The sequence below is a fragment of the Colletes latitarsis genome, chromosome 2, assembly GCF_051014445.1.
Source record: "Colletes latitarsis isolate SP2378_abdomen chromosome 2, iyColLati1, whole genome shotgun sequence".
NCBI classification, from domain to species: Eukaryota; Metazoa; Arthropoda; class Insecta; order Hymenoptera; family Colletidae; genus Colletes; species Colletes latitarsis.
In genome coordinates this window covers 6,012,476-6,038,592 of record NC_135135.1, presented here as the reverse complement: position 1 = coordinate 6,038,592, position 26,117 = coordinate 6,012,476, and the positions used below count along the sequence as shown (strand labels likewise).

At 37.4% G+C, this 26,117-nt stretch overlaps 2 protein-coding genes across 6 annotated transcripts in view; both read right to left on the bottom strand.

Moving 5' to 3' along the window:
• Cut (homeobox protein, cut) overlaps positions 1 to 26,117 on the bottom strand; it is a 255,987-nt gene that overhangs the window by 58,300 nt on the left and 171,570 nt on the right. The gene's annotated exons all lie outside the window — the stretch shown is intronic.
• Positions 3,911 to 4,953, bottom strand: LOC143347080 (protein GVQW3-like). The gene is given in 3 exon segments (XM_076775971.1): positions 3,911 to 4,162; positions 4,590 to 4,668; positions 4,670 to 4,953. Coding segments are annotated over 3 exon segments (615 nt in total).

Here is a 26,117-nt window from a genome sequence, read left to right as displayed (position 1 = left end):
TGTATCTCGCCTCATTACACCGACTACGTGCCTTTGGCCGACATCTCGCGCTGCATCGACGCGCACAAAAATCCACCCTGACCCCCGCGATCTTTCCTTTTTCTTTTTTTTTTTCTACTTTTTTCGTTCGACCACACCGAAAGACTCTTGTTACACTCTCGCTTCTCGGTCACTCCGATCGATGCTTAAGTCGATTATCGAGTTTCTTTTCGAACATCCACGATCGACGATGCCTCGGCGGATTTGACAGCCGATCGCGGTGATATTCCGTTTCGAACGCGCTTGGGCTCTTTCGTCTCGGCTTTTCGCTTCCTTTAATTGACCCACATCCCGCGATCGTACCGCGTTACTAGCGACGGGACCGATCCAACGCCATACTCGTTAACGCTTCTACCTCATCTGTGTACAATGGACGAAATTTCTGTAAAACCGCTGCTATTTTCAATGAAAATAGCAAGAATTTTTATTATAATATTAACTCTTTGCTATATCTACCACTATGGAACTAGACAAATCAATTCTCAAGTTAAGATCGAGGGAAATGCATTTAGGTAGGACTTGTGAAGTTTACCAAAGTTACAAAAATAAATACTGAAACAAAGTTTAGGTAATGTAGTTTACAATGGTCCAAAATAAAAATTTTAGTCTTGCAGAATATTATACGGTTTTGATCAGACAGTGAACGTGTTAGAGAAATGCTAAGAAATAATTAATGGAATATATTACAATTTAATGCACAGAAAAGTGACAAAAGGAGGGTGGTAAAAGGAAATCGATTTTGGACTTTGACATTGTCAAAATAATTATTTAAAAATTTAGTGCACTACTAAGATTACTATAAGATAATCGACCCTTACAATTAATTTCCAAGCTGATAGTCTCGATCATTGTCTTTCTCAAAGTATTGATATTTTTAAATGTTTCATAATCAAGCAATATTACCTTTTAGTGAAACATTTAAACATTGCTCCATGTTTGACACTAAAGTACAAAGAATTTACCTTCTGTTATTTAAAATAATTATTTTACTGATAAATCACCTTGCAAAGAAGGGTTTTTAACAATTTTCCCGCCGCTTATCGAATAAATTGTGCATTTCATACTTTTTAGAAACTAGAGAATTATAACATTTTTTTTCATCACCCTCGTTTATATAAGAACAGTCTTTTAAATCTGTCTTAAGAAATTAAATTTGTAATTTTAGTAATTGGTACTATCACAGTTTAATTACTTCCAATGGTTTATTTTTTATATTATTAATTTAACAATGTATCTTACTTATTGCCATTTACATTTGTGTATTGCATACGATAAAATTCTCCACAGATTTTCTATTTGATTTATATCGAGGAACGCGGGGGCCACTTTTTCTTGTAAACCATTCTTAAGTCTTCTTAGCGTTATACAGGGTGTTCGGCCACCCCCGAGAGAAATTTTAATGGGAGATTCTAGAGGCCAAAATAAGACGAAAATTAAGAATATCAATTTTTTGACTGAGTCTTCATTAAAAAATTATTAAAAAGTTTCAAATCGTTCTGAAAAAATTATTTTCGGTTGCGATGGTCAATTCCAATTATTTTTGGTGAGTATACATACCCCCGAAATCCTACTCACTTATGAGAAAAAAATTCGAGAAGGTGTGAAATTTTTCGACGAAAACAAAAAATTTGATATCGTTTTGGAAAAATTATTTTCGGTTGCGGTGGTCAATTCGAATCATTTTTTATGAATAGACATACCCTCGAAATCCTACGCATTTTCGAGAAAAAAATTCAATGCGGGTGGAACTTTAAACGTTAATAACTTTTTAACGAAGCCTCCATCAACAAATTGGTAACCTTGATTTTCGTTTTATTTTGACTTCTAGAATCTTTCATTAAAATTTTTTCCAGAGGTGGCCGAACACCCTGTATATTGCTGAAAAATAAAGTTGTTCATGATTTTCTTCGATAAAAAAAATCAAAATGTCTTCAAAAAAATTGATACAATTATCTGCTTTCATTCTCGTGAAAATTTTACCTAAATCCTGCCAGCACCATTAAACTTCTATCGACGATATTCTTACTCGCGTCTATGGTTTCAACTTTAAGTAAATTATGTCAATAGTGTTTAAATTCATCAGGGCCACTTATACTTCCTCCTCGAAACTCAAGACTTCTTCTCGCGGTATTCTGTCAGAATTTAAATTATTTCCCATATCACAGTGTGATTATTATAAAATTTTGTACGTTAATTTCAATATTCACTGCTTCTGAGTTACGGATAATGTTTCTTGTATATGAAGAAAACACACTGTGCTTGTACGCAATTCGTTCTTACCTAATATTTCTGTTTCTAAATCGAGAATTGATCGAATCGACGATACTAAACTATTCGTAAGGTTTTCATATGTTAGTAACATATACTTTGGCAGTAAATCATGGTGTCCTTATAGAAATTTCATGCATTGTAAACGCGTGTCAGTCGTATCACTGGTTGTTGTTGTTTCCCCGAATCGTTAAATATTCTGTGTATCCTTTGAAGGATTTGAAATTGGCAGAAGATGTTTACGAAGGGAAATTCTGTTGCGTAGATATTCGCGATTATGAAAGGCGAAGTGAAGGTTGGGTGGAGACGCAAAACGAACGGATAAGAGACGGAGGGGGCAGTAGTCGTAACATAGCCTGGCGCGAAGGGTAGAAGGCAGAATGTATGATATTTTATTTTAGCGTTCTTCTGGGCGCCGCTAGATAAGCCTCCGAGGATTTATGCTTATTACGAGCGAGCACCAGCGAGGGCACTCTTTGCCGAAACCATTTCTGTACAGCGGTAGTCCCTCCCTCCCTTTGTCTTTCTCTCGTTTATCTTTGCGCTCGCTCTTATGGTGATTCTCTTTTGCTCGCGTTTGATATTACTCCCCCTTTTATTTCTGTCGTTGTTCTTCGTTATTAAGAGGATTGTTGTTTTTCAGTTAGATATCCCTCTCCTCGGAATTTATTTTTGCTTTTTATCATTCGTTCCTTGATCTATGATTCTTCGTTCCTTCGAGACTCTATCCTTATTCTCCGATTTCGTGACCAATTATTCGCCCAAACATGAATCATGCTATGTAATTTTTCTTTCGAGCGACAGTAGTCGATTTTTTAGTATAAAAATGTTGATCCTCGGAGTAATAATCGTATCAATAATTCAATAGCATCAAATTACAATATATTAAATAATTCCTAGACACTGGTTGCCGAAGAACGTTAATAAAATACATTTAAAATGATTTACACATCGTTAGTTAGTAAAATTTAATTACTCCTATCCGTTATTTGATTGCATGAAACCAAGAATTATGTACTTATCTGACTGATAAAACCCACGATGTCGTTCATTCCGGTATTCGTAATTGATTCTAATTTTGATTTTGTTATAAATAAGTTTTTACGTCTTTTTCTGTCCTTATAATTTAAGTCATGCACTCTTTTTTCGTTCTTTAAAAAATACACACGAACTATCCATAAGACACTGAGATTCCCTCCTTTTTCTAAGTTTGGAAAGTTAGTTTCAGCTCTATAAATTAACACCTAGACTACACTTGTCGCGAAGTCTAATATATTAAAATTCGCAGGTTATTCGTACAACAAACCTGTTCTATTTTACGAGCATTTATGGGAAAAACTAAACAGTACAAGTTTGAAAAATTGCTTGTAATTAAATCATATATCAAGGGGTTAATCACAACGCATAAGATAGCGCGGAAGTTGCACCGATAAAAACGTTTTCGGTAGGAAATATCGAAAATCCGAGGTTTACGTCGATAGACTTTACAAATATGTCGGCATACAAACCTGATATCCGTTTATCTAAAACCATTACATGTACGAGGTCTGTTCAAAAATTAACTGAACTATATTTAAAAATTTTTTTTTATTTAATGCACAACTTATCGCTCTTTGTCTCTTTCAAAGTACTCTCCTCCTCTATTCACACACTTGTTCCAGCGATGTTTCCATTTTACGGTGCATTCCTGGAAAGTTTCTTTTGGAACATCCTTCAATGCCTGTGACGAATTTTTCTTAATGTCCTCAACTGAGTCAAAACGGTGTCCTTTCAGCACTGATTTTAATTTTGGGAACAAGAAAAAGTCGCAGGGAGCAAGATCTGGGGAATAGGAAGGTTGGGGGAGGACAGTCATCTGATTTTTGGCACAAAATTGGCGAATTAACAAGGCTGAGTGGGCAAGCGCATTGTTATGGTGAAGGAACCATGAGTTGTCTCGCCACAACTGTGGTCTCTTTTGGCAAATTTTTTCGCGCAACCTTTTTAAAATGCCTTCATAATATTGAGCGTTGATCGTTTGACCTTGAGGCAAAAATTCAAAATGCACAACTCCGTTGAAATCGAAAAAAACGGTGAGCATCACCTTGACAGAGGATCGAACTTGTGCTTCTTTTAGGCATGGAGATCCTTTGTTAACCCACTATGATGACTGGACTTTCGTCTCAATGTCGTATCCATAAACCCAACTCTCGTCCCTCGTGATGATCCTTTGAATGAATGTTTCATCATCGTCGGCTTTTTTAAGGAGTTCCTGGCAAACGTCACTCGATGTTCCTCCGCACTTCGGTCATCAAACGAGGAACAAACTTTGCTGTAACTCGATGCATGTTTAATTTTTCGGTCAAAATCTCATGACATGACCTCTTCTGCAAGTTCTCTGATAGTCAGACGATGGTTAATACACACAAGATCTTTGATTTTCTGAATGTGAATGTCATCAGTTGAAGTCGAAGGCCTTCCTGATCGAGGATCATCTTCAATTGATTGACGACCATTTTTAAATCTGGTAAACCATTCGTAACACTGTTTACGAGAAAAAGCATTACTTACGTAAGCTTGCTTCAAAAGTTTAAATGATTCCATGAATGTTTTCCCCAGTTTTACGCAAAATTTCACGTTGCATCGTTGCTCTCGTAACTCGGACATTGCGAAAATCGCCACGAACAGTGAAGCACGTTGCACTCAAATAGCAATAACTCAGAAACTAAGCAAGATGTAAACAATTTGTATAAAAGTCAGTCAACTGTTCGTTGCTATGACGATATACAAACACACAACTAAAAAAGTTCGGTTATTTTTTGAACAGGCCTCGTATTCTTTATTTTTCACAATGCTATTAATCTATATATTAATACAAAAGTTTTCCATACCAGGCTATGACGTAACAACGATGTAAGTTTTTTATTTCATAATTTATATTTAATTGCGTTGTGCATATATTCATTTTGTTTAGTAATTGAACATTGTAACCTAAGTATGTTTCTATCCTTACACTTTTTGTTTTTCCATCTACAGATTGCAAAAATAACTTTTTCATATTCTGAAGGTGGTTTTGAGCACGAAACAAAAAATTCAAAATAAACGTCAAATTTTAGACCTCGATTAGGCATTAGATGTCGGTTAAATATTTAAAAAATTAAAATTGTTACAAATTAAAAATCAAAATTGCACTCAGTTTTAAATATTATTAAATAAAAATTATTTGAATGTCTCGAATACTATCATACATTCGATTGTAAAAGAAATAAAAACTTTATTATAACACTGTTATTACTGAAAACAGAAACTATTTGTTTCGTTGGAAATATTATTTATTTTTTCAAACATGGTTCCAACTATTTACGACTTTTTCACACTGTGGAAATTGATTACATTTAACTGTGTATAATTTTGTTTATATTCAAAGAATAGAGCAACTAATCATTAAGTCGTGACACGAAATATCTATCTGTCATCGTGAAGGGTTAACCGAATCATCAAATTCTCTCTGGTCCTGTCATTGAAGTCACTTCGGTTCGATGAAAATTAATCGCTGCGCAAAGAATGTTCGATTAGCGACGGTCATCTTTCTCTCGGACAAATATGTCAGGTTAATATATTATAGCTTCTGTCAAGTGACGTTCGTGTTCGTAAATGCATCGGTTCGGTAATGCAAATCAGACAAGAAGCGATGGAACAAGGCCAATATTAATTCTTCGTGGCTAACTCCGTCCCACAATCATCGAAGATAGAAATAGAAAGAAATTTACGAGTTATTATTGCTTGGATCCAACAGTACATTATTAATCGTTACAATGAAGCCACTATATTCTCGTATAAAACTCAGGTTTAAAATAATTAATCTGTTAATTCTTTTTATGTATTTTTTTTTACTTTTACTCATTTGTATTAAAATCTGTATTCACGGAATTTCTTTTTAAGCTACATTTTGATTAAAAATTTTATTGTTTTTTTAATAGTTTCCTTGTATTTCCTGGCAAATCGAGATTTACACAAGTTAAGTAGTTTATACTTTTTGTTGGAACTAAATTTCATCTGAGAAACTACAAAGATTTTATGTACAGAATTTTCTGGGGAACGTAGTGTCAAAACTGAAAAATATTTCGTTGCTAACTTAGACGTTTTGTCGTCGAGAGTGTTAACCATAGGTTTTTGTACCCAAAAGTATTCCTGGTGTTTGCCAAAATCTTTCATTTGTTGATTCCATCTGATCTAGACCATTTCTTACATAGAATTTAATTTATGGAAAATTCAAAAATATATCTTTTCTAAGGTATTTCTAGACTCAGTGTTTGTAATATAATAGGTATATTTAAGACAAAATTAGATTGATTTGTGTTTATATAACAGTATTAAAGTTAATCATAAAATGCAATAAAATTTTTATTTCGGAATAATAATTTTACATCGAATTTTATTTTTATTACAATGTCTTAAAAAAACAAATTTCTTGAGAAACTTGATTCGCAAAAATGTGAATTTAATTTGCAAAAGAACACAAAGATTTATCTGGATTCGTCAAGAATAGTAAAAGTTACAGGGAGATCACAAATACACAGGTATCGAATAATAATTTTGAACTAGAATGCGACTAGTAACGCACTTGGTTATTCGAGTAGAAATATCATCGACGACGTAATATCGTTCCCTACAATCCACAGAATTGATGTGTATAAAATTCTGTTGTACGTAGTGAAACTTCTCAGATTCGATTTCTAGAAGTTGAACGACCGATAATACGAACCCGAAGTGCCGGCAATGAAACGTCATCTGAAGACCACTTTTCATTAACGAATCCCCGGCATCGAATTTTGATTGCATGTTTCGAGATCGCTGAAATCCCTGCCACTGCTTATTGACAGAAGTGTTCGAAGTAGGAAACCCCCAGTGACGTTTATTCGTAGAAGGCTGGCGATCGCAAACGTTCATTGTGCGTTTCGCATTGTCGCGTTGGCTAATGAGAAAGTTGCGAGTACCCGGGACGAAATGTCGACAAATGTCATTCAACACCTCGGATTAAACGGAACACATAATATTTTGTCGATGCTTCAGAATCTCTTGTTTGATTATTTGTTTTAGCGTGTAGCACGACTTGAAACCCCAATTCCGAACGATTCTCTAAACTCCACTCGTTTCCACTATAGCCACAAGACCACGTATTTAGAATTGTTTGATAAAATATTAGATTAGATTTATTTTTTTCAAATTTGTAAATATGTGTTAATTCCATTTAGTTTTTTGGTTAATCAGACTGATTGGAGTACGACGATGCGTGTTACTGTACGTGCAGCGACGGATACAAGAGGCGTGCTACAAGGGGTGAGTCCTCCACATTAATCAGAAAAATCTATAATCTGAATTTTCATCGACTCGATGAAGAATATTAAGTAAAAGAATATTAACATAATTTACACATCTACTTACTATGTAATTTACTATCTACTTATTATATAAATTTGAAGAGTATTCATTGATCCATTTTTGAGATATCACAGCAGCCATTCAAAAGAAAAAAAACTGCAGGAAACGTGCAATAATTTTAGTAATAATAAAGATTATTACATAAAAGTTGTACCGTGTTACTTTGAAAAGTGACTAAACACATGAGACAAATTCCAAAATTCTCTATAATTATACATGTAATAATTTCGACGCCCCAGAATGGGAATACTACCTTAATATCTTAGGAAGATATTTTCGAGTAGGACGAGGTTGAGTAACAAAGAGAACTCCGATTATTATATAAAAATTGTACCGTTTTACCTTGAAAAGTGACTAAACACACGAGGCAAATTCCAAAATTCTCTATAATTATACATATAATAATTTCAACGCCCCCAAATGGGAATACTCCTTTAATATCTTAGGAAGATACTTTCGGGTAGGATGAGATTGGGTAACAAAGAGAACTTCCATTATTACATAAAGATTATTATAAAAGTTGCACCGTGTTACTTTGAAAAGTGACTAAACACACAAGGCAAATTCCAAAATTCTCTATAATTATACATATAATAATTTCAACGCCCCCAAATGGGAATACTCCTTTAATATCTTAGGAAGATACTTTCGGGTAGGATGAGATTGGGTAACAAAGAGAACTTCTATTATTACATAAAGATTATTATAAAAGTTGCACCGTGTTACTTTGAAAAGTGACTAAACACACAAGGCAAATTCCAAAATTCTCTATAATTATACATATAATAATTTCGATGCCTCCAAATGGGAATACTCCCTTAATATCTTAGGAAGATACTTTCGGGTAGGACGAGGTTGGGTAACAAAGAGAACTCCGATTATTATATAAAAATTGTACCGTTTTACCTTGAAAAGTGACTAAACACACGAGGCAAATTCCAAAATTCTCTATAATTATACATATAATAATTTCGACGCCTCCAAATGGGAATACTCCCTTAATATCTTAGAAAGATACTTTCGGGTAGGATAAGATTGGGCGAAGAAGAGAACTTTCATTATTACATAAAGATTATTATATAAAAGTTGTACCGTTTTACCTTGAAAAGTGACTAAACACACGAGACAAATTCCAAAATTCTCTGTAATTCTATATATAATAATTTTGACGCCCCCAAATGGGAATACTCCCTTAATATCTTAGGAAGATACTCTCGGGTTTGGGTGAAAAAGGGAACTTCGATTTCTCCCCTCTAAAAATATATTCAAGATACCAAACGCCATATCTCGCGTAAAATACAGTGACGTGCATTCCATGGCCGAACCGAGGAGATCCCGAGAACCACCACGGGGTTTCCTTCGCGTGGTCTAATTGGTGGATCCGAAGGGTGGAAGTTCCCCGTAAAAACCAGCGCGATATCGAACGTACGTGTCCGCCGACGTTATATGGTTCCGCGTATGATACGTGTCGTTACTCACCCCCTCGGTCTTCCGCAACAGAAAACCGCACCCCGAGCCACCCCCGTAGCGGGCAATGCAAATCTCTTTTTCTCCGCGCGTCTCGGTTTTAAATGCCACCCTCTCTCTCTCTCGCTCGCACACATTCTCTTTCGTCCGCCAGCTCGCTCCGTCTGCGCCTCCCTTACGCGGTCGGCTACCCTTTCCGCCTATATCGCCTCCCACCCCCGTTCCACCCTCTCGGGCTGCGTGCTCTTTGTTCTTCCTACGGGCCAACTCCGGCGGCGTCGCAACCCTTCCTTCGCGGCGTCGCCCGCTCTTTTTGTCGCTGCGGCTTATTCGATATATTGTAGCGCGTCCCTCGACCGGGGACGGGGACGGAGACGGGGACGTGGGGGTGGCTGGGTGGGTGGAGCGGGGTGGAGTGATATCAGAGACAAATGACGGACGGGCAAAAAACCAGCGGACGCGGGGGACAATTTGCTAACTGTTGATCCGTGACGGGATGGAGGGATAAGGTTCCATGCGACTTGCGGTCGGTGGCGTTACTATTTTTTAGGAGTCAGACCCGCGACGGACAGCCACGCGAAATCTTACCAAGATTTCAATTTTCCCACTTCCGTCGGTTCACGACTCTCTCGCCTTCGCGATTCGTACTAGAAACATGCAAAAATCCTTAAGAAGCGTCGGGCTTCATTCGTTTATTATTAACACTGACTGCCACGTGATTCATATATGGGTGACAAGACTTTTTACTTTGAATCTAAAACAATTAAATCTGAAGCTGTAATGTTGAAGAAAATAAATTTGAATAGAACTCATGAATTTAAATGTGTTTTTAAAAGTAATTACTAAGACAAATTTTAATTTGTATAGTTTACTATTGTCTAAAATCACAGTTTTGATCTCATAACGTGTTAAACAAGCTTTTAGACACGACTTTGCTCGTCCGAATATTGGTTTAAAGAATCCATGAATTTCATTACGAATGAAACGTACGTAGAAGTTTGTTTATGAATTAATGTAAAATTTGTATTTGTTTCTATAGAAGATTTATTTGTTAACCCTTCGCGAATTGTTTGTATGTACCAGCAATATATTTCTATCGTTTCGAATGAACGGTAATTTTTTTAAAAACTTGTCTCCGTAAACAAAAATTAATTTCGTTAATACATATAAAACAATTCATAAAATTAAAATAAAATTGATGCATTAGGTAAATACACGTTTTGTTAACGTTCGTGCTTCAAAATATCCGTCCGCAAAAGGTCAATATATTATAAATCGAATAATAAATTTAAATCAAAACAATGCGAAAAAAGAAATTCTTATTATTCAAACTGGTGAATAGTGATGAATTTTCAAATTTCTTTATCTTAGATCTCTATTTCTTTTCTTATTTCGAAATCGTGTGACACAAAGTTTGTGTTGTATAGAACGGGCCTAAGTATTCTAATACTTACAATAAATATATTACAAAATTTGGCAAATCGACATCAGCAGGCACAAATAAATAGAATACTGTGATCTAATAGTATCGAGAGTTTTGTATAACATAGAATGTTAAACAAAATACAGCAATATTATGAAAATTGTGTTAGCGAAAGATGTGTAAATATTTCAGATTAGAGAAATCAAGTAAACTATTGCTAAACATAATTTCTGTTTAACTTATAATATCTCAGGGTTTCAATTTCGTACTTTAAAAATCACGCGATGTTCAAATAAATATTAATCCCAGTGAAAATTATTTTTCTGAATGCCTTTAAATAGGACACTGGTACTCAATGGGTTAAATTACCACGTATCGGTACTGCATCGGACGGTTCTGGAATTTATAAAAACTGTGTTCGTTTCATCCGTATTTTGGATGTAAATTTTTACATATTTATCCCACTTGGAAATCTATAAATTCTTTGAAACAATTTCGAGAATATTAATGAGTTCGATTTTTATGTTGCATCCCTTTAAATAAAAAACTATTTTAGTTTCATATAAATGTTCCTTACTATTTTTCTTCGTTCATTTTATTTTGTATTTTTAATTTCACTAAAAAAAATGGCATCTGAGAAAAGCGACTTTTACAAGAAACAAGGTCGAAAAGCATTGTGCGTAACTGGTTGGGAAGTGTATTAAAAAAATATTTTATTAGATATATTGGAAGACGAGCGATACTCCTTTCATATTAGCGAGGCTAAGCCCTCCCAACGATTTCCTTTCGGATACCAGTCGTCGCGAAACGCTCTTTTCTACCCCGCGGTTCGGTCCCTGGTTCTATGTTTGCGTCGAGGGTGGCTCGAGATATTGGAGACAAATGACGCTGCAAAAAAACAACCCTCCTGACACGGCTCTCTCCCTGATCAGTTACTCTTTGAATACCATGACTGTCCGGCAAAATAAACCTCGAAAAAAGAATATTCTTTTGTAAGCGGAAAACAAACCCGAAAATGGAGGTTCTAAACGGCGATTTCATGTTCTCGTTCCGAATAGCGACGGGCAAAGGGTGATTCGAACGCGTTGTTGAATTTCATCACCGCCACGCGATCTCCGGCAATACACGGGCTAGTCCCGGGCTACTGGAACGGGGAAGGAATGCTCGCGGTACGGGCTAATGAACTTCTCATTGATTGGTTAAAATTTCGTTAATACTCTGACGTGTGCTTCCCATGCCTCGCGCTGGCTCCTCGGAGGTATACAGACCCTGCAACCCGTTCCTCCTTTAGGTCCACCTCGCTCCCCGGCGAACACCCTCGTCTCACTCCTAGCGAGGGTGAATTTTGAAGGGTGGCTCGAACGTTAGTTAGGCTTCTCCGCGGTGGTGGCTGAAGTACCAACACCACCACCACTACCACCTTTGCCGCCTTTTATGACTGGAGGAAACTAACGAAATTTCCCTATCGGCGATCAATCCACCCCCGGACCGAGCAACCCTTTTCATTGATCTACCGGCCTCCTCCGCTGAGGCTCAACCCCTTATCGTAACACCCTTTTGGCCGAGCGAACGTCCCTCACCGACTCACCCCCCTCCTCCTTCCCTGATCGTTCTGTCTCTGCTTTTCTTCTTTCCGTTTCCCTCCCCCCTTCGTCTTCGTCTCACTCCCGTCGAAATATTACCATCGTCCGAGCGTGTCCCCGCGGCCGACGAAGGGTGCACGAGAACCGGCTTCGATGACGGATCTCTAATTTTAATATCGCTCCAGTTCGCTTTGAAGTGCCCTCGTTAGGCACGGGGGTGGACCGACCGGAGGGTTTCTTCGCCCTCGCAGAGACGCGACGGCACGTGTTGCGGACCGAACTTAACCTCAAAATCACATGTCGTCTCGTGGCTCGGACAGAGACTTCCGAAGGGGATGATTTTTGACCAGCCTCAACGAATTAATCGACATCGATATTCAATGAAATTTACCAATCGTCAAGTCATAGTTTCATTCCTCGAATTGCCCGATTTCATATTGAGGATTCGTGCAATGTTGTGCTTTAGAAAATGAAACGTTGCATTTTGTCCTATTTTGGGTATTTGTATCATTGGATTCTCATCAAGTTTTTCGCATACTTATCAAAATTATCATATTTCGTGATTCGAAGGAGGACTTTGAAAAATTGAAAAATTCCTTAATTATTTACTTCCTACTTGCGATTACATACATTATTAATTAAAAACTGAATTAACCAAAAATTGAAGGACTAGTTTGCCAGAATATAGTCACGTTCAACACGTGTTGCTTAACCTCGAAATCACCTGTCTCGTGGCTCGACCAAGAACATTGAAAGGGGATGATTTTTATCCATGAGTCCAAAAAAGCGAATCTACTCTCATCAATATTGAACGAAATTTAGATCTCGTCAGGTTATAGTTTCACCCCCAAAGTCGTTCAATTATTCTTTACGAGGGGTTGATTTAACGTTGTGTTCCGGGAAGTGGAAGATGCAGCATCTATCTTGGGCCCATTACATCCCCTACCCTTGACTCAATTTACCCATATTCAAGGATAAGATACGATGAAAAGCAAATCTTAACAAATTCTGTGTTTCTGAGAAGTTCCATGTTCAGAAGAAAGTTACGTTTAACCCATGGAAACGTTATTTTAGAATCGTAAAGTTTCAATTTTTAGTAAATAACAATACAAATAGTAGGTATATAAACTTCTAAATGTGAACAATAATAACAAATGAAGAATTTATAAATATAATAATGCAGAAATTCGATTAGAAACCTTATGCAGGAACAAGAAATAACGAAATTCAGAATGGACAATTTGTAATTTTAGCAGTCTATTGTTTTGTCCATTATTTTAGTAAATTATGATTTTATGGTCTGTGGTGGATTAACAAAGACATAAAAATTCGTATAATTTCATTAGTTTTAATATTATGAAAACTCCACGTAACAAATTGAATTTAATTACTCGAATTAAATAAATCTAGTCTTTTACTTTTTAAACCAGAGCCAAATAATTTTTTAAACAAATGGGTAGACAGCTTAACAGAAAGAATACAAATAATTGTTTAAAATTTGTTGACCAGAATGATTAGAACGGTATTTATGCACGATTGTACGTCATAATTTAAAAAATAAATTAACCGCGAAATAAACGGCTGGTGGTTAGTTTGCCAGGAATTAACGCGTCGGGTCTTTTTATGGTAAACTTTCAAGCTATCGGTCTCGTTACATCGGTAGGACGACGCGGCTGAAAAGGCACGCTTCTCGCTGCACGGTAGAAATCCTTTTTAACGAAGCTGAAGAAGGGTAGGAAGGGATGTCGATAATCACTAAATTGCCTCTGAAATTCCTAGCGCAGCGAAAGCTTTTGCCAGTTTCGATGGGAGCGTGTGTATGATCCGTTTTAACAACAAATTGATTTCGCAAATAGTAACTTCGCTTCAGTTTACGGGAATTCGGATCGAATGCTATGCAGATCCGTAATTCTGTAAGGAAGATTCAGAATTTCAACGTGTTTCGCGTTCTGACGTTTGCGCGTTTCGCTGATCTTGAATCGTAATGGAATCGAGGCCCCTTTCGACCCTTTGCGTTTGGAGTCGTTGCTTTTATATCGATTCGTTTTACAGCACATTTACGAAATATAAAGTACTTATCGATAAATGGGGTCAACAATCATCGAGTGAAAAATATTACTTTGCTTTCTCTGTTGGACTATAAATAAATTTCAACAGAGAAAGCTACTTTTATATTTATCGTTACTAGTTTATAAGTTAATAATTCATGCTATATACGAGATATTAAACTTTAATTATATATTTTATTTATTATTTAAAGAGGAAATAAATTATGTCTTTTCTAATGGGCAAAATATTTGATGCAACATTACGGAGAAAATCGAAATTATTAATTTTATTTAGTACTTATACCTTGATTTCGCTACGACTTTGATCATTTTGTATTGATACTTGTTCCTGCAGAATACTCGTGACTATAGTTTCACCAAAATTAATCGATCGTTTAAGTCCCAGGAGATAATCGACGAGTCATCCTCGCCTTGTTGTTTATGGTTGTACACGTTCTTTGTCTTTCAAACAAAGAGGCAAGATGGCACGACATAAATGTGTAAATCTTGTCTGGCGTGATTCATAGTTACCCAAGTGGCCTTGAGCGACCGATTTAGTTTGATACTACTCTAGTCGCTTTACTTAATCGCGTGGAATTTGTAGGAACACTTCTTAATAATAAGAATAAGAATTTCTCATAGTAAATCCTTTTCTGCGTTTTCGATAAATAATTTTAAATGAACATTTTACTATTTTGCCGTTAGATCGAGGTAGAGAAAACTAGATTTTGGAGAAAACCCTTTAGCCTTACAAAGGTATTTTTTCGTCATTCCAAAAATTATATACCAGTCCTTTTCTGTTGAGATAGATTTGTTGTATTTTGTCTCTATTATGTTACTTCAACATTTGATATATTTGTAGTTAAACTGAATTTATGTATGAAAGTTTGGATTGATATGGTAAGAAGCTAGATTAAGAAATAGAAAAAAAGTAAAAATAGCAAAAGACTATAAGCTGTTGTGAATACTTTCTAAACTATGACATGTTACCACCACATACTACTTTCATGTTTATTTTCTTGGTGTCTGATGATTGCATTGTATCGACATTAATATCAACAGCCAAGGATCTTTCTAGACGTCATAGGCCTAAGCTAGACGGCGAGTATTATTTTCTTTTTATTGTTAATTTTCTAAATATATAGATACATTCATAGTATCATATTTGTGACAATATCCAGAGACTATAATTTTTTTAGGGTAATTTATATAAAAAAAATGATGAAGATTAGCAAGTACTAATAACGAGATAGAAATTGAAGATTTCTGTCTACTGAAATTTATCTTCCAATTTCTATCTCGTCACAAGCAATCGGTGTAAAATATCTATTTTACAATATTCCACACTAGGGTGAGTACTGTTGGAAGATAAATTTCAGTAGACAGAAATCTTCAACTGTATTCACTGTGAAATATTGTAAAATAGATATTTTACACCGATTGCTTAAAGGTCATACTACAGCTTGAAAACTTGAATTAATATACTATATCGACAACAGGATTATACGGATTTAAAAAATGCACGGCAGGTTATCGAGGATTAAATAAACGCAGCTGGCTGATAAACATCACGTATACGCGACAACGGCAGTCAAAGTGTTAAAAAGTCGTGGGGGATAATTGGAAATCGGGGCGAAAAGAGTCGGTTAGAAAGAAAGGCAGGGAAATTTGTGTCTGAGCGATGACAGGGGTTGGAGAAAGGGTAGAAGAATAACACGAAGAAAGAGAAGGAGATGGGTGGTGTAGAAACAAACGCGTAATCCCTAACCTCAGGCAACGGCGGGGAAAGAGACCAAGAGGGAAAGGAGGACGAGAAGGTGGGCGGAGGATCGAAAGAAGTTTCTGACCCGCTTACGGGAAGTGCGAGTCTCGGAGTTCCCGCTACTTCACAAGAGTTTCCGAAGTGGCGAAGCAGACACCACCCTCCCTCTCGTCTCAGTGCCACACCACAACTCCTTCAGCCCCCTCGTCCGACCCGGTATCCTCCTTTCAAATACCCTACCACCGTCCAACGGTCTGCGTTGTCGGCTCCTCGTTGTTTGCCCCTTTCGCAGGCCCCCGAGAGCGGGGATGCAGCCTTTACTTTCGCTGAACGGTGAAAGTGCACGCAGCCACGTTCCGCGTGCAGCTGAACGCCGCGTTTAACTGGGACGTCCAGTTAGCGCACATAAGGGGAGAACTGGGACGCTGTAGAATTTCTAGCCGGCTCTCGTCGATGGGGTAGTAGGCGAATCGCTGATCCAACGAAAGGGAAATCGACCGCGGTCTTTTTCCACACCCGGGACGCGACCATCTAACACTTTTACATATTACAATTTCCCCTTCCATGTATTTCAAGGTTTCTCATTTTTATTGTCCCCCTAATTCTGCCTAATTATGTTTTTTTATTCGTTACGCTATTTATTTTTTTTTAATAATACCGTTTAACTCTCTGTACACCGAGAATATTTACTAATATGAACGATTAGCTATATTAAATTAAATTTTGTGATGTGGTTTCTGAAAACAAAAAATACCCTTCTTTTCACAAACATGTATATGAATACCTAATTTAAATTTTGTTTATGTATTTTCTAAATTAAATTTGTGTCATTATAAATGAGACTTCAAGCTATGGTACGTATTATGTTTGTCGCCATAGCGACGCCAGTGGAGTGCAAAGGGTTAACTATACGTTTAAATAAAATTTTATAATACTCATCTCTTCCTTGCTAAATAAGAAAACATTCCACGCGTTCTATCGTAAGCTATTGCTTACATTTACTTCTCTACCCTTCTTATGAACCTCTTATAAATGTGTGTTTACTCAATTTTCTTATTTTAGCTATATAAATTACTGGTATTCGGTATTGTGCTTTAGTGCGTTCCAAAGTAGAATATGCATTACCAATTTGGTCGCCTTATTATGAATATCAATCACGCGTATCGGAAGGGGTTCAACATAAACTTGTGCGTCTAGCTACTCATTTAGCAACTCCTATGGCAAGAATCGACCATGATTATTCACTACTACAATTTAATATGGGCATCACTTACAAACCCCTCAATGATTATGTCTCTAGAAATAATCTCTATGATAAATCTAACTACACCCAGATTAACTATAAGAATAGTGTAGTTCCTATAATTCCATTCATCGTATAATAATCAATGTCAACAAGTTTTGCGAACATCTAGACAATATTAGACTAAGGCTATCACAACTTAGATAATTCACAAATTTTTTATAACTACTATAGGCATCTGTTATTTTGTAGTAAAATGTCACTGTGTTGTTTATGTATGTAGTTTATAAATATTTTGTATATTTTAGTTTCTATGTTTTATTTGTGCACAAGGTGGTTCTAATCTGCAAATAAATGAATAAAATATACAAATATATCAAGTATTCTATCAGTTTGCCCCGCATTCTAAAAAGAAGCTTCATATAATTGCTTATTTCTCTATTTCAATTGCAGATTAACTAATTATTTAAACCACATATCGTCTCATATTAATCTTAGTTTATTCATCACCTCCTATGAAAGGAAATTATATATTCCATATTTATTTTAAGAAACATAATAAGATTAGTGGAACCAAAAGATTGCACATCCAGTAATCAGATGTAAGAAATATTTCCATCATTCACTCTGAGAGAGATTTAAATAGTTTCTTAATTAATTTTAGTGGAATTGTATTCTACTTTTCCATAATACAGAATTGTAAATCTTGCGAGTTCTCCTCAAATATCGATTCGCATCAACAAAGGAGATTTGTTTCCTCAAATACGTATACGTTACTTCTGAGTAATAACTGATAAGGTGCAAACGGTGAACGCAATGCGTCCAGGTTTAAAATAATTTTCTTTTCATTGATCGAACCGAAATAATTCGCGAGTTTATCTCCCCGATTAATTCGGAAATTAAGCTTTAATTGGTTTTAATAATTCAATCGAACCTTTTTGTTTCGTATTCTCGTCCACATGACGTTCACGATCTTTACGAACGTTTGCTTAAACCGATATTTTTACACTGCGATTGCTTTACAACGTGTTCATAAAATCGACCGATATTTATATTTTTCTACCGATATAAACTAGCCCGAAAATTTCGATCGAAAGTCTCGAAGAAAACGCGAGTACACAGTTTCATCATTAAGCAAACGTATAAATATATAAATTTAAATATAAATTTTCTAAATTTATGGAAATCAAAGTTTCTGTACTAATTTCTTCTTATTCTATACTAAGGCAAAAGAGTGTATGATATATTAGAATGAGTGAAAGGAAATATATACATCAATAGATATAGTATTTATTAATAAAATAATATGAAAATATATATTTTAACAGAAAATGAAGTGTAAATCTATAAAGCCACAAAACGTCAAAATATTACGATTGTCATTTTTTCGAATGACGTCCACGCATCGTTCATCGTTTCCCATAATTCAGAAACTTTTTTCGAAATTGTTTTATACAGATTTCAATGGGGTTCAAATCTAGTAAACAAGCTGACCGTATCAAAACCCTGATATTATTTTTTCGTCTAACCTCTGATTTGTGTGCTTGGATGTATGCACTGCAGTATTATTCAATTTCTTCGGTAAACGGTACTAAAATTAGCACCAACAATTCTGTCTGACAGATGGTGTCTTTGTATCAGCTCCGAATGCACCTCAAATTATTAACGGGCCACCACCGAAATTACGACTCATTGCGACATTAGTTTCTATTCTTAAATTTTTTTTTGTCAGAAAAGGTAACATATTTCCACTGTGTTGTCCAAAACACGTAAGTTTATTTTTGTCCATCGAAACCTCTCGAATATATAGCACAACATTTGTTGCACGCGCCTCATATTTATCGGTGATCCTAATTCAGAGCAAAGTTGCGTTGCACTTTTCGCTGCAGTCCTCATTAATATCGAATCTTGCCTCCTTGTCAATTTTCGATTCCCACCTTTAGGATGTTTCTTAGCATATAATTCGCCCAAATTCTATAACTATTTATCAGAGCACTTGTCCTATTAATTCTTTTGCAATTGTCCGGTCAAAACACCCCACATCTTGTTTCTTCTTCGTTTGTTAATAACTTGCCTCGTGGCATTCTAATAAAAATAAACTGAAATACTAGTAGGAATAAATAATTCTAGTAGGAATGCATACTTTTTCATGCTAATCGAACTTCCCTAGTTGTGTCTCGTCGAAGTTACCCATAGAAAATCGAAACACAAACAAAGTGACATTAAAGAAATATCGAGCAGTGCATAGGCCGTAGCGTTTCTCGACGCGGGCAGCTTGTTTTCTGCAAAGGAAGGTTCGTTCTGGAATGCGGAACGGAGTTCCAAGGGACCGTCGTCGCGTCGAGTCTGGTAGATCGCGAGAAACGGATCAGGAACGATTAGGGTATCGAACGCAGGGCGATCGCGGCTTCATAACATGATAGACAAGTCAGAAGCCCGCATCGGGAGTTTCGCCTGTGCCTAGGCTACGCGGAGAAGGATGAGGAATCGGAGGCTGGGATAGTTTAAAGGGTTGATAGTGGTGGAGGCGGTCGCGAGTGGTGGTGGAAGGAAGAAGGTGGAGTGAGCGAGAGAGATGGAGAGGTTGGTGAGGACGAAGGGAGCTCAGGGAGGATGCAGTATAGGTGGTACTAGGTGGCTTTAGCTTCATCTCGCTCGGTATCTTACACCGATACCTAACTCTCGCTCCGTTCTAACCCTTTACCGGGCGATTCATCCATCCCCTTCTCTCTTTATTTGAGTATAATTATTGATTATTGGACGACGGAAGGCCGGCTACTCTAGGACGTGGAGAAGGCAGGGTTGGTGTAGGTACCAACGTTCGAGAGGGTTGGCTGGAGGTTGAAGAACGGTAGGAGGGTGATTAAGCTATATGCCTGGCATATCCCACCCCTTGCTATCACCCTCCAGTCTCCCCCGCGCTCGCGCTCGTCCTCCTTCTGCGTTCGCCTTTCACTCACCCACCCCTTTGCCCGCCATCCGTTCTTCCGATACCACGGGGTTGCTGTCTCTCTCGGTCTTTCTGTACTGACAATTAGACTGATAGGTATATCTTAGTCTGCTATCGATTTGATTCCACCCTATCGTATAGGGTGCACCCGCACACCCGGGCAAAATTTACATCGTGTATGCTACAACGACGTCGATCGCGGTGCCGTCCTACAGCAGTTACTTCCAACCCCGAATGGTGCCTGCCTGCCTGCCTGCCTGCCAGCCTGCCCCCCTTTCTTGCCTTCTTCCCTGTTCTCGCACTCATCCATGTCCACCACCTCTCCGCCTTCGGAGCAGCCTTCGATTATAACCAAAACCCCTGCGCGCTGTCTCTGTAGCGCCAATACATCCGCCTTCCAAGGGGTTGATTAGTGCATTACCACTCGAACTTGTTCCACCCTGTCCGACCGAGGAGGGAGAACATTCCCGTCGACCCCGTTCGCACCGAATTCACGCTCGTTTCTCCGCGGTATCCCGCCCCAGCCTCTTCCCTTTCTCTCTGTCTCGCTTTGTCCTTTCTACCAGGGGACGTTTTTTCCCTTCGGCCTTTCCCCTCTTATTACCCTCCACCCCGATCCGTGGGTATTCTCCTTCACTTTCGACGTAATCCTCCGGGGTTGGATCGCCTACGGAGTCGGTTACCGGTCCCGGCGATCGGTAATTGTGGGATTAATTATGGAAGTTACACTCACCCTCCTCAACCTACACCCCTCCCCCTCTTTCGCCCTACCCTGCCGCGCTCAGCGCGTCTCTATCCTTGGCGGACCGTGGTTAATTCGTAATTTTGCACGATGGGAAATTGTGTTGACTCACCTGCAACAGAAAAAAGAGAATCGCACGATTAGTCGATGTTAGCGGAATTTATACTTGATTGTAAACTAGGACTGCGCTTCCGTCCGATGATAAAGGGTCGTATCGAACCCCCGGCGCGTGAATCACAACGAGTGCCGAATAGAATATGAGAAATGTAACCGCGATATAGACTGCAGATTTACTACTGATAGATTTCCTCTGGCTTCGATGCATTCTATTAAGTATTCCCTCGCTGAAATTCCCCACCGGGTTACTATCTACGTTCTGTCCCTCCGAAAATGTACGATAATTTACCCGGACGAAACACTCGAATTGTTATCTTTCCAACCTATTTTCAACCGTGAAAACAATCGATAAATTAATTTAAATATTAAACCGTCCCATAAGTTCGAAAGAAATCTTGAAATTATTTTCTAAGTTTAATAATTCGCATTAACAGGTATTTGCCAAATGACGATGGTACAAATGTTTCTCAATGGTGCATTACAACGTACCCTCGAACCTATAAATTGTTTAAAAAGAAACGCGTTTTGAATTTTGTTTCGATCGTTGGATCCAGAAGTTGGCCTCCGAACGCAATGACAATTTAGCAAGGGTAACCACCTGTCGTTATCCGATAATATATCGGAGCCTAAACTCTTTTGCATCCCTTCTCGAATCTGTCAATCATCGTTTCCGGACACGCCTGAATTCCTTTTCAGAAAACCATCGCACCCCTAATGACGTCGAACTGGAAACAATGAAAAGTCACAAGCGAGTCGGCGCGTGGGCTTGGCGGGGGTGAACAGCACCGATGTCGATTATTAAAACCCCGCCAAAACGGGTATCGACGGTGTCCCGCGCGTAGGCGCTCTATTAATTGCCGAATAATGAACGAAGTTAATCGACAGCTCGACGAGTGTCGACCGGGTCTCCACCCCCGCACCATCCCTCCCGCGATACATCACCTTTATATCATTATATGACGAGCTAATGAAATTTTCATAGCGTCGAAATATCGATGCGCCACGCTCGATGCTTTGTATCGGCCTATCAATCACCCCTCAGCGTACACACACTCACGGATACTCCCACACACACCGATCGTCATCCCTTTCCCGACTTGCACCGCCTATGCACGCACCGTGGAATATAATTGACGTCCGTCCGACCTGTAAACGAGTGTCCAGTCGTTGTCATTTGGTTCAAAATCGATTTTGATCGGGGCTGGTTTTTTTTAGGAAACTTCGACGAAATGCTAAGCAGCGGTAAGAACGAAAGATTTACACTACGCGTCCGGTCTAATAAATTTCAGTCAACGTTGTTACTGCAACGTCTTTTGCATTCCATTAGTTGAAATAAATAGAATTAATATAATTCTGTTTGAATAACAATAAATTTATACAGTCGGTGCTAAAATACTTGAAAACAGAAGGACACTCATTTTTTTTAATATTAAAGAAAGAACCCAAACTGACAATAAGTGTCCCGTTCCTCGAACAACCACCTTACAGAACTCAATCTCTCAGTTTGTCGAGTTTTGTTTCGATCGAAACGTCGAGAAAACGTAGTTCCTATCTGCATACAAATTTCTAGTAACGAATAAAAACTAAACGTCCTTTCGTGAGTAATAAAAATTGTTATCAGCTTGGAAAAATATTGGGAGTTTACGTAGAAAAAAAAGAAGTGCTCGAAAAACTAACTAGGCCTCGTAGGCTAAAAAGAAGTATCGATCATAAAAGAAGAGGGGAGCAGGGTGTCCTTCAGGCAGTTCTCGCGAGCTGCAAGAACGTTAATCTCGCCAACGGGAGGGTTTTATCGCCTGCAACCCCCAAGTGACACGCGACTCGTCGTAAAAATCTCAGAAGCCCCCTAGGCAGGTGAACACGCCAGGGCAGAGCAGTAAACGTGGCCGGTTAATCGAGCATACCTACGAACACGTGTGCCTACGTGCGTGTGGGTGTGTACGCACACGGTTATTAGCCCGTGACAGTAAGAGAAGCATCGAGAGACGAATTGAAAGGAATGTACGAATCGAACAAGACAACCACACAGAGGAACTGAATTACGAAGAAAGAAAAATACTGACGAAAAGATAAATAAAAGAAAAATAGAATGTGGGACAGGGAATTATAGAGCAAAGGTGAAAGAAATATATAAATCACGGCGTGGAAAGAGGAGTCCATGATTGTAGGATGGTTGGTTCGATCCAAAACCAGAATTTTTCAGCATTTCTTATTTTGTATAATTTGGATTTTCAAGAGAAAAATTTGAAGAAAATTCCAAAGAATCTGTGATTTTCAATTTCTATTCTCTAACCTCTCCTAAGTCAAGAGTTAGAAACTTGGAACAAAATGGGGTTTTTTAAGCTATCAAATAACTCATTGCAAATTTAATTTGGTTTAGGGGCACTTTTATTTTTTAACACTAGTATTTATAGTTATTTTTCATTTAACATTTTATAATTGTACGAATTTAATATACTTATTCAAAGACGTCGATGAGATTCTACGAGTTTACCTGATACAATCGTTTATCTGATTGGCAAAAATACAGGTATTCTAGAACACTTGAATAACGTGCAAAATGACATGTTCTAGATCCTTTTCGTAGACCGCCATTGATCACCGTAATAACACCGAGTCCGCGATACGTAAGTCAATTTTATTTCCACAAACCACACCAATAATATGCTGTAGAGCAGGGTAGAAAAAAAATTACAGTGTATTTTATCCAGGTCTTAATTTTCGACTTTGAAAACTACACACGATATTGAAATAAAACGTAACAATAGACTCAGAATGAAAATTTCTATTAATCAATATTTGCCCGAGTTTTTTTACGCGATTCCCTTTCGCTCGGTACGCTTTCACGGTGTGTAAAAAGAGGGTAATTTTCTATTTTTTTTTTTACGCTGTAATTCGAATAAAACGTCGAGAGCGTCTCTAGATATGGAAAAACTGGCATGGCAACGGAACGTGTTAACGCGTATCGCGTGGTGTGCGTGAGCGTTTCAGCGGCACCGTCGTTGACAAGCTTGTAAACCCATAAAGAAATTTGATAATAAATAGAGAAGCTCGAGCGGCGTCGTCGGTTTTTTATCGGACCGGAGAAATTACGCTCGGGAGCCGAGCGAGCGTGCGCGTATCGTCTGAATTGACAATACTTGGAGCTATAAAGAAAGGCGAGCATGGGGTGGCTGCGAAGGGTAAAGAAACGTTAGGCTGGTTAGAGCGACACGATTGCGTGCGCGTGTGTGGCCATGTAGGCGAGTGTTTGTTCGCGCGCGTGGTGGGGCTGCCGAGGAGGCCAGTGTCATGCGACGTAGGTGGGACATTTATACGCCGGAGAACTAAACAAAACCGCGCTCACGTGGCTGGTGCACGGTTTTACGATCGTGGGTCGATCTTCCACGCTACGCGGCAAAAAAACACCACACTGTGTAATTTTCTGCATTTTTGTAAACCTCACTGAATCGTAACGATTCTTCTCATATTAAATGCCAATTTCGCTGGTCAGCAAATACTCGATAATAGGTCGCATCTTTTATAAATAAGCTTTCCCCCATTTATCTATCAAAATAAGTAAGCAAATGCTATTTTAAATTACTGTTTTATTTAATACTTGAATAAAATACTATTTCATGCTTAAATAACTAGTAAATACTATTTCTTATTTATGGTCAGATTCGATGTAAATAAAATATTCATTTTGTGTTTAAGTAAAACGCAATAAATTAACTGTGTTGTATTAATATAAGGTATATCGAAGAAAAGTGAAGTTGCAAGATATTAAAATATTACATTTTGATGTATACAGGGTGTTTGACAACTTCTGGGAAAAATTTTAATGGGAGATTCTAGAGACGAAAATCAAGATTGAGGCTTCCTTAAAAATTTATTAACGTTTAAGGTTCCATACCGAACAGAAATTTTTTCGGTGAAATTAAAAAATTTCAAATCGTTCTGGAAAAAATATTGTCAGTTACAGGTATCAATTATAAGCATTTTTGGTGAATAGATATACCCCCGAAATCCTACGCAGTTTCGAGAAAAAAATTCGAGTAGGCGTTGAAAGTTTTAGGTGAAAAAAAAGAATTTCAAATCGTTCTGAAAAAATTATTTTCGATTGCAGGAGTCATGTACAATCATTTTTGGTCATTACATATACTTCTGAAATCCTAACCATTTCCAAGAAAAAAATTCCTTACCGAAAATATAATTTCAGGCCAGAAATGTCACCTCAAAATTTCATGCGTATCTTTAAAACACCATAACTTCTGAACGGATTGAAGGATTTTAATGTTTCAAAAGGCAAATAACACGTATTTTAGTGAAGAATATGCAGAAATTTTAACAATATTGAAAAAGTTGTTCCTTAAGCCCATAAAGTGAGAAAACCCTCATAAAAATGGTCCAATTTTCAAACGGCCATAACTCCTACAACAGTGAATATATTTCAATGAAACTTTTTTTTGCCGTAGAGCTCAGAGGTACCTACAAGAAAGTATTAGACAACTTTTCTTTAGAGCGTCAAACAAAATTGCTAAAAATGAAAAACGAATTTTTAAGAAAAATCTACAAGGGTGTAGGTGCCTAAATTTTTCGTCGAAAAAAAAAATTTCAAATCGTTCTGAAAAAATTATTTTCAGTTGCGGGGGTCAATTACAATTATTTTTGGTGAATAAACATACCTCAACAATCCTACGCACTTGCGAGAAAAAAATTCGTGTAGGTGGACAAATTTTATTAATAATTTTGTTAATAACTTTTTAACGAAGCCTCAATCAACAAATTGGTATTCTTGACTTTCGTCTTATTTTGGCCTCCAGAATCGCTCATTAAAATTTTTCCCAGGGGTGGCTGAACACCCTGTATATTAAATAGTTTAAGGTCAATGTTGTATCTTCAATATTTTTAGTTCCAATCATAACCATTTGTATCCATGCTGAATAAAAATACTTTTGGTTTTTTAATGTCAGATGAACGGGAGATATTTTTTTTTAAGCTTACTGAATTCATTGTAATTCTTATAATATTCAATATTTTTGTACGAAATTTCAAATTGAATAGAAAAAAAT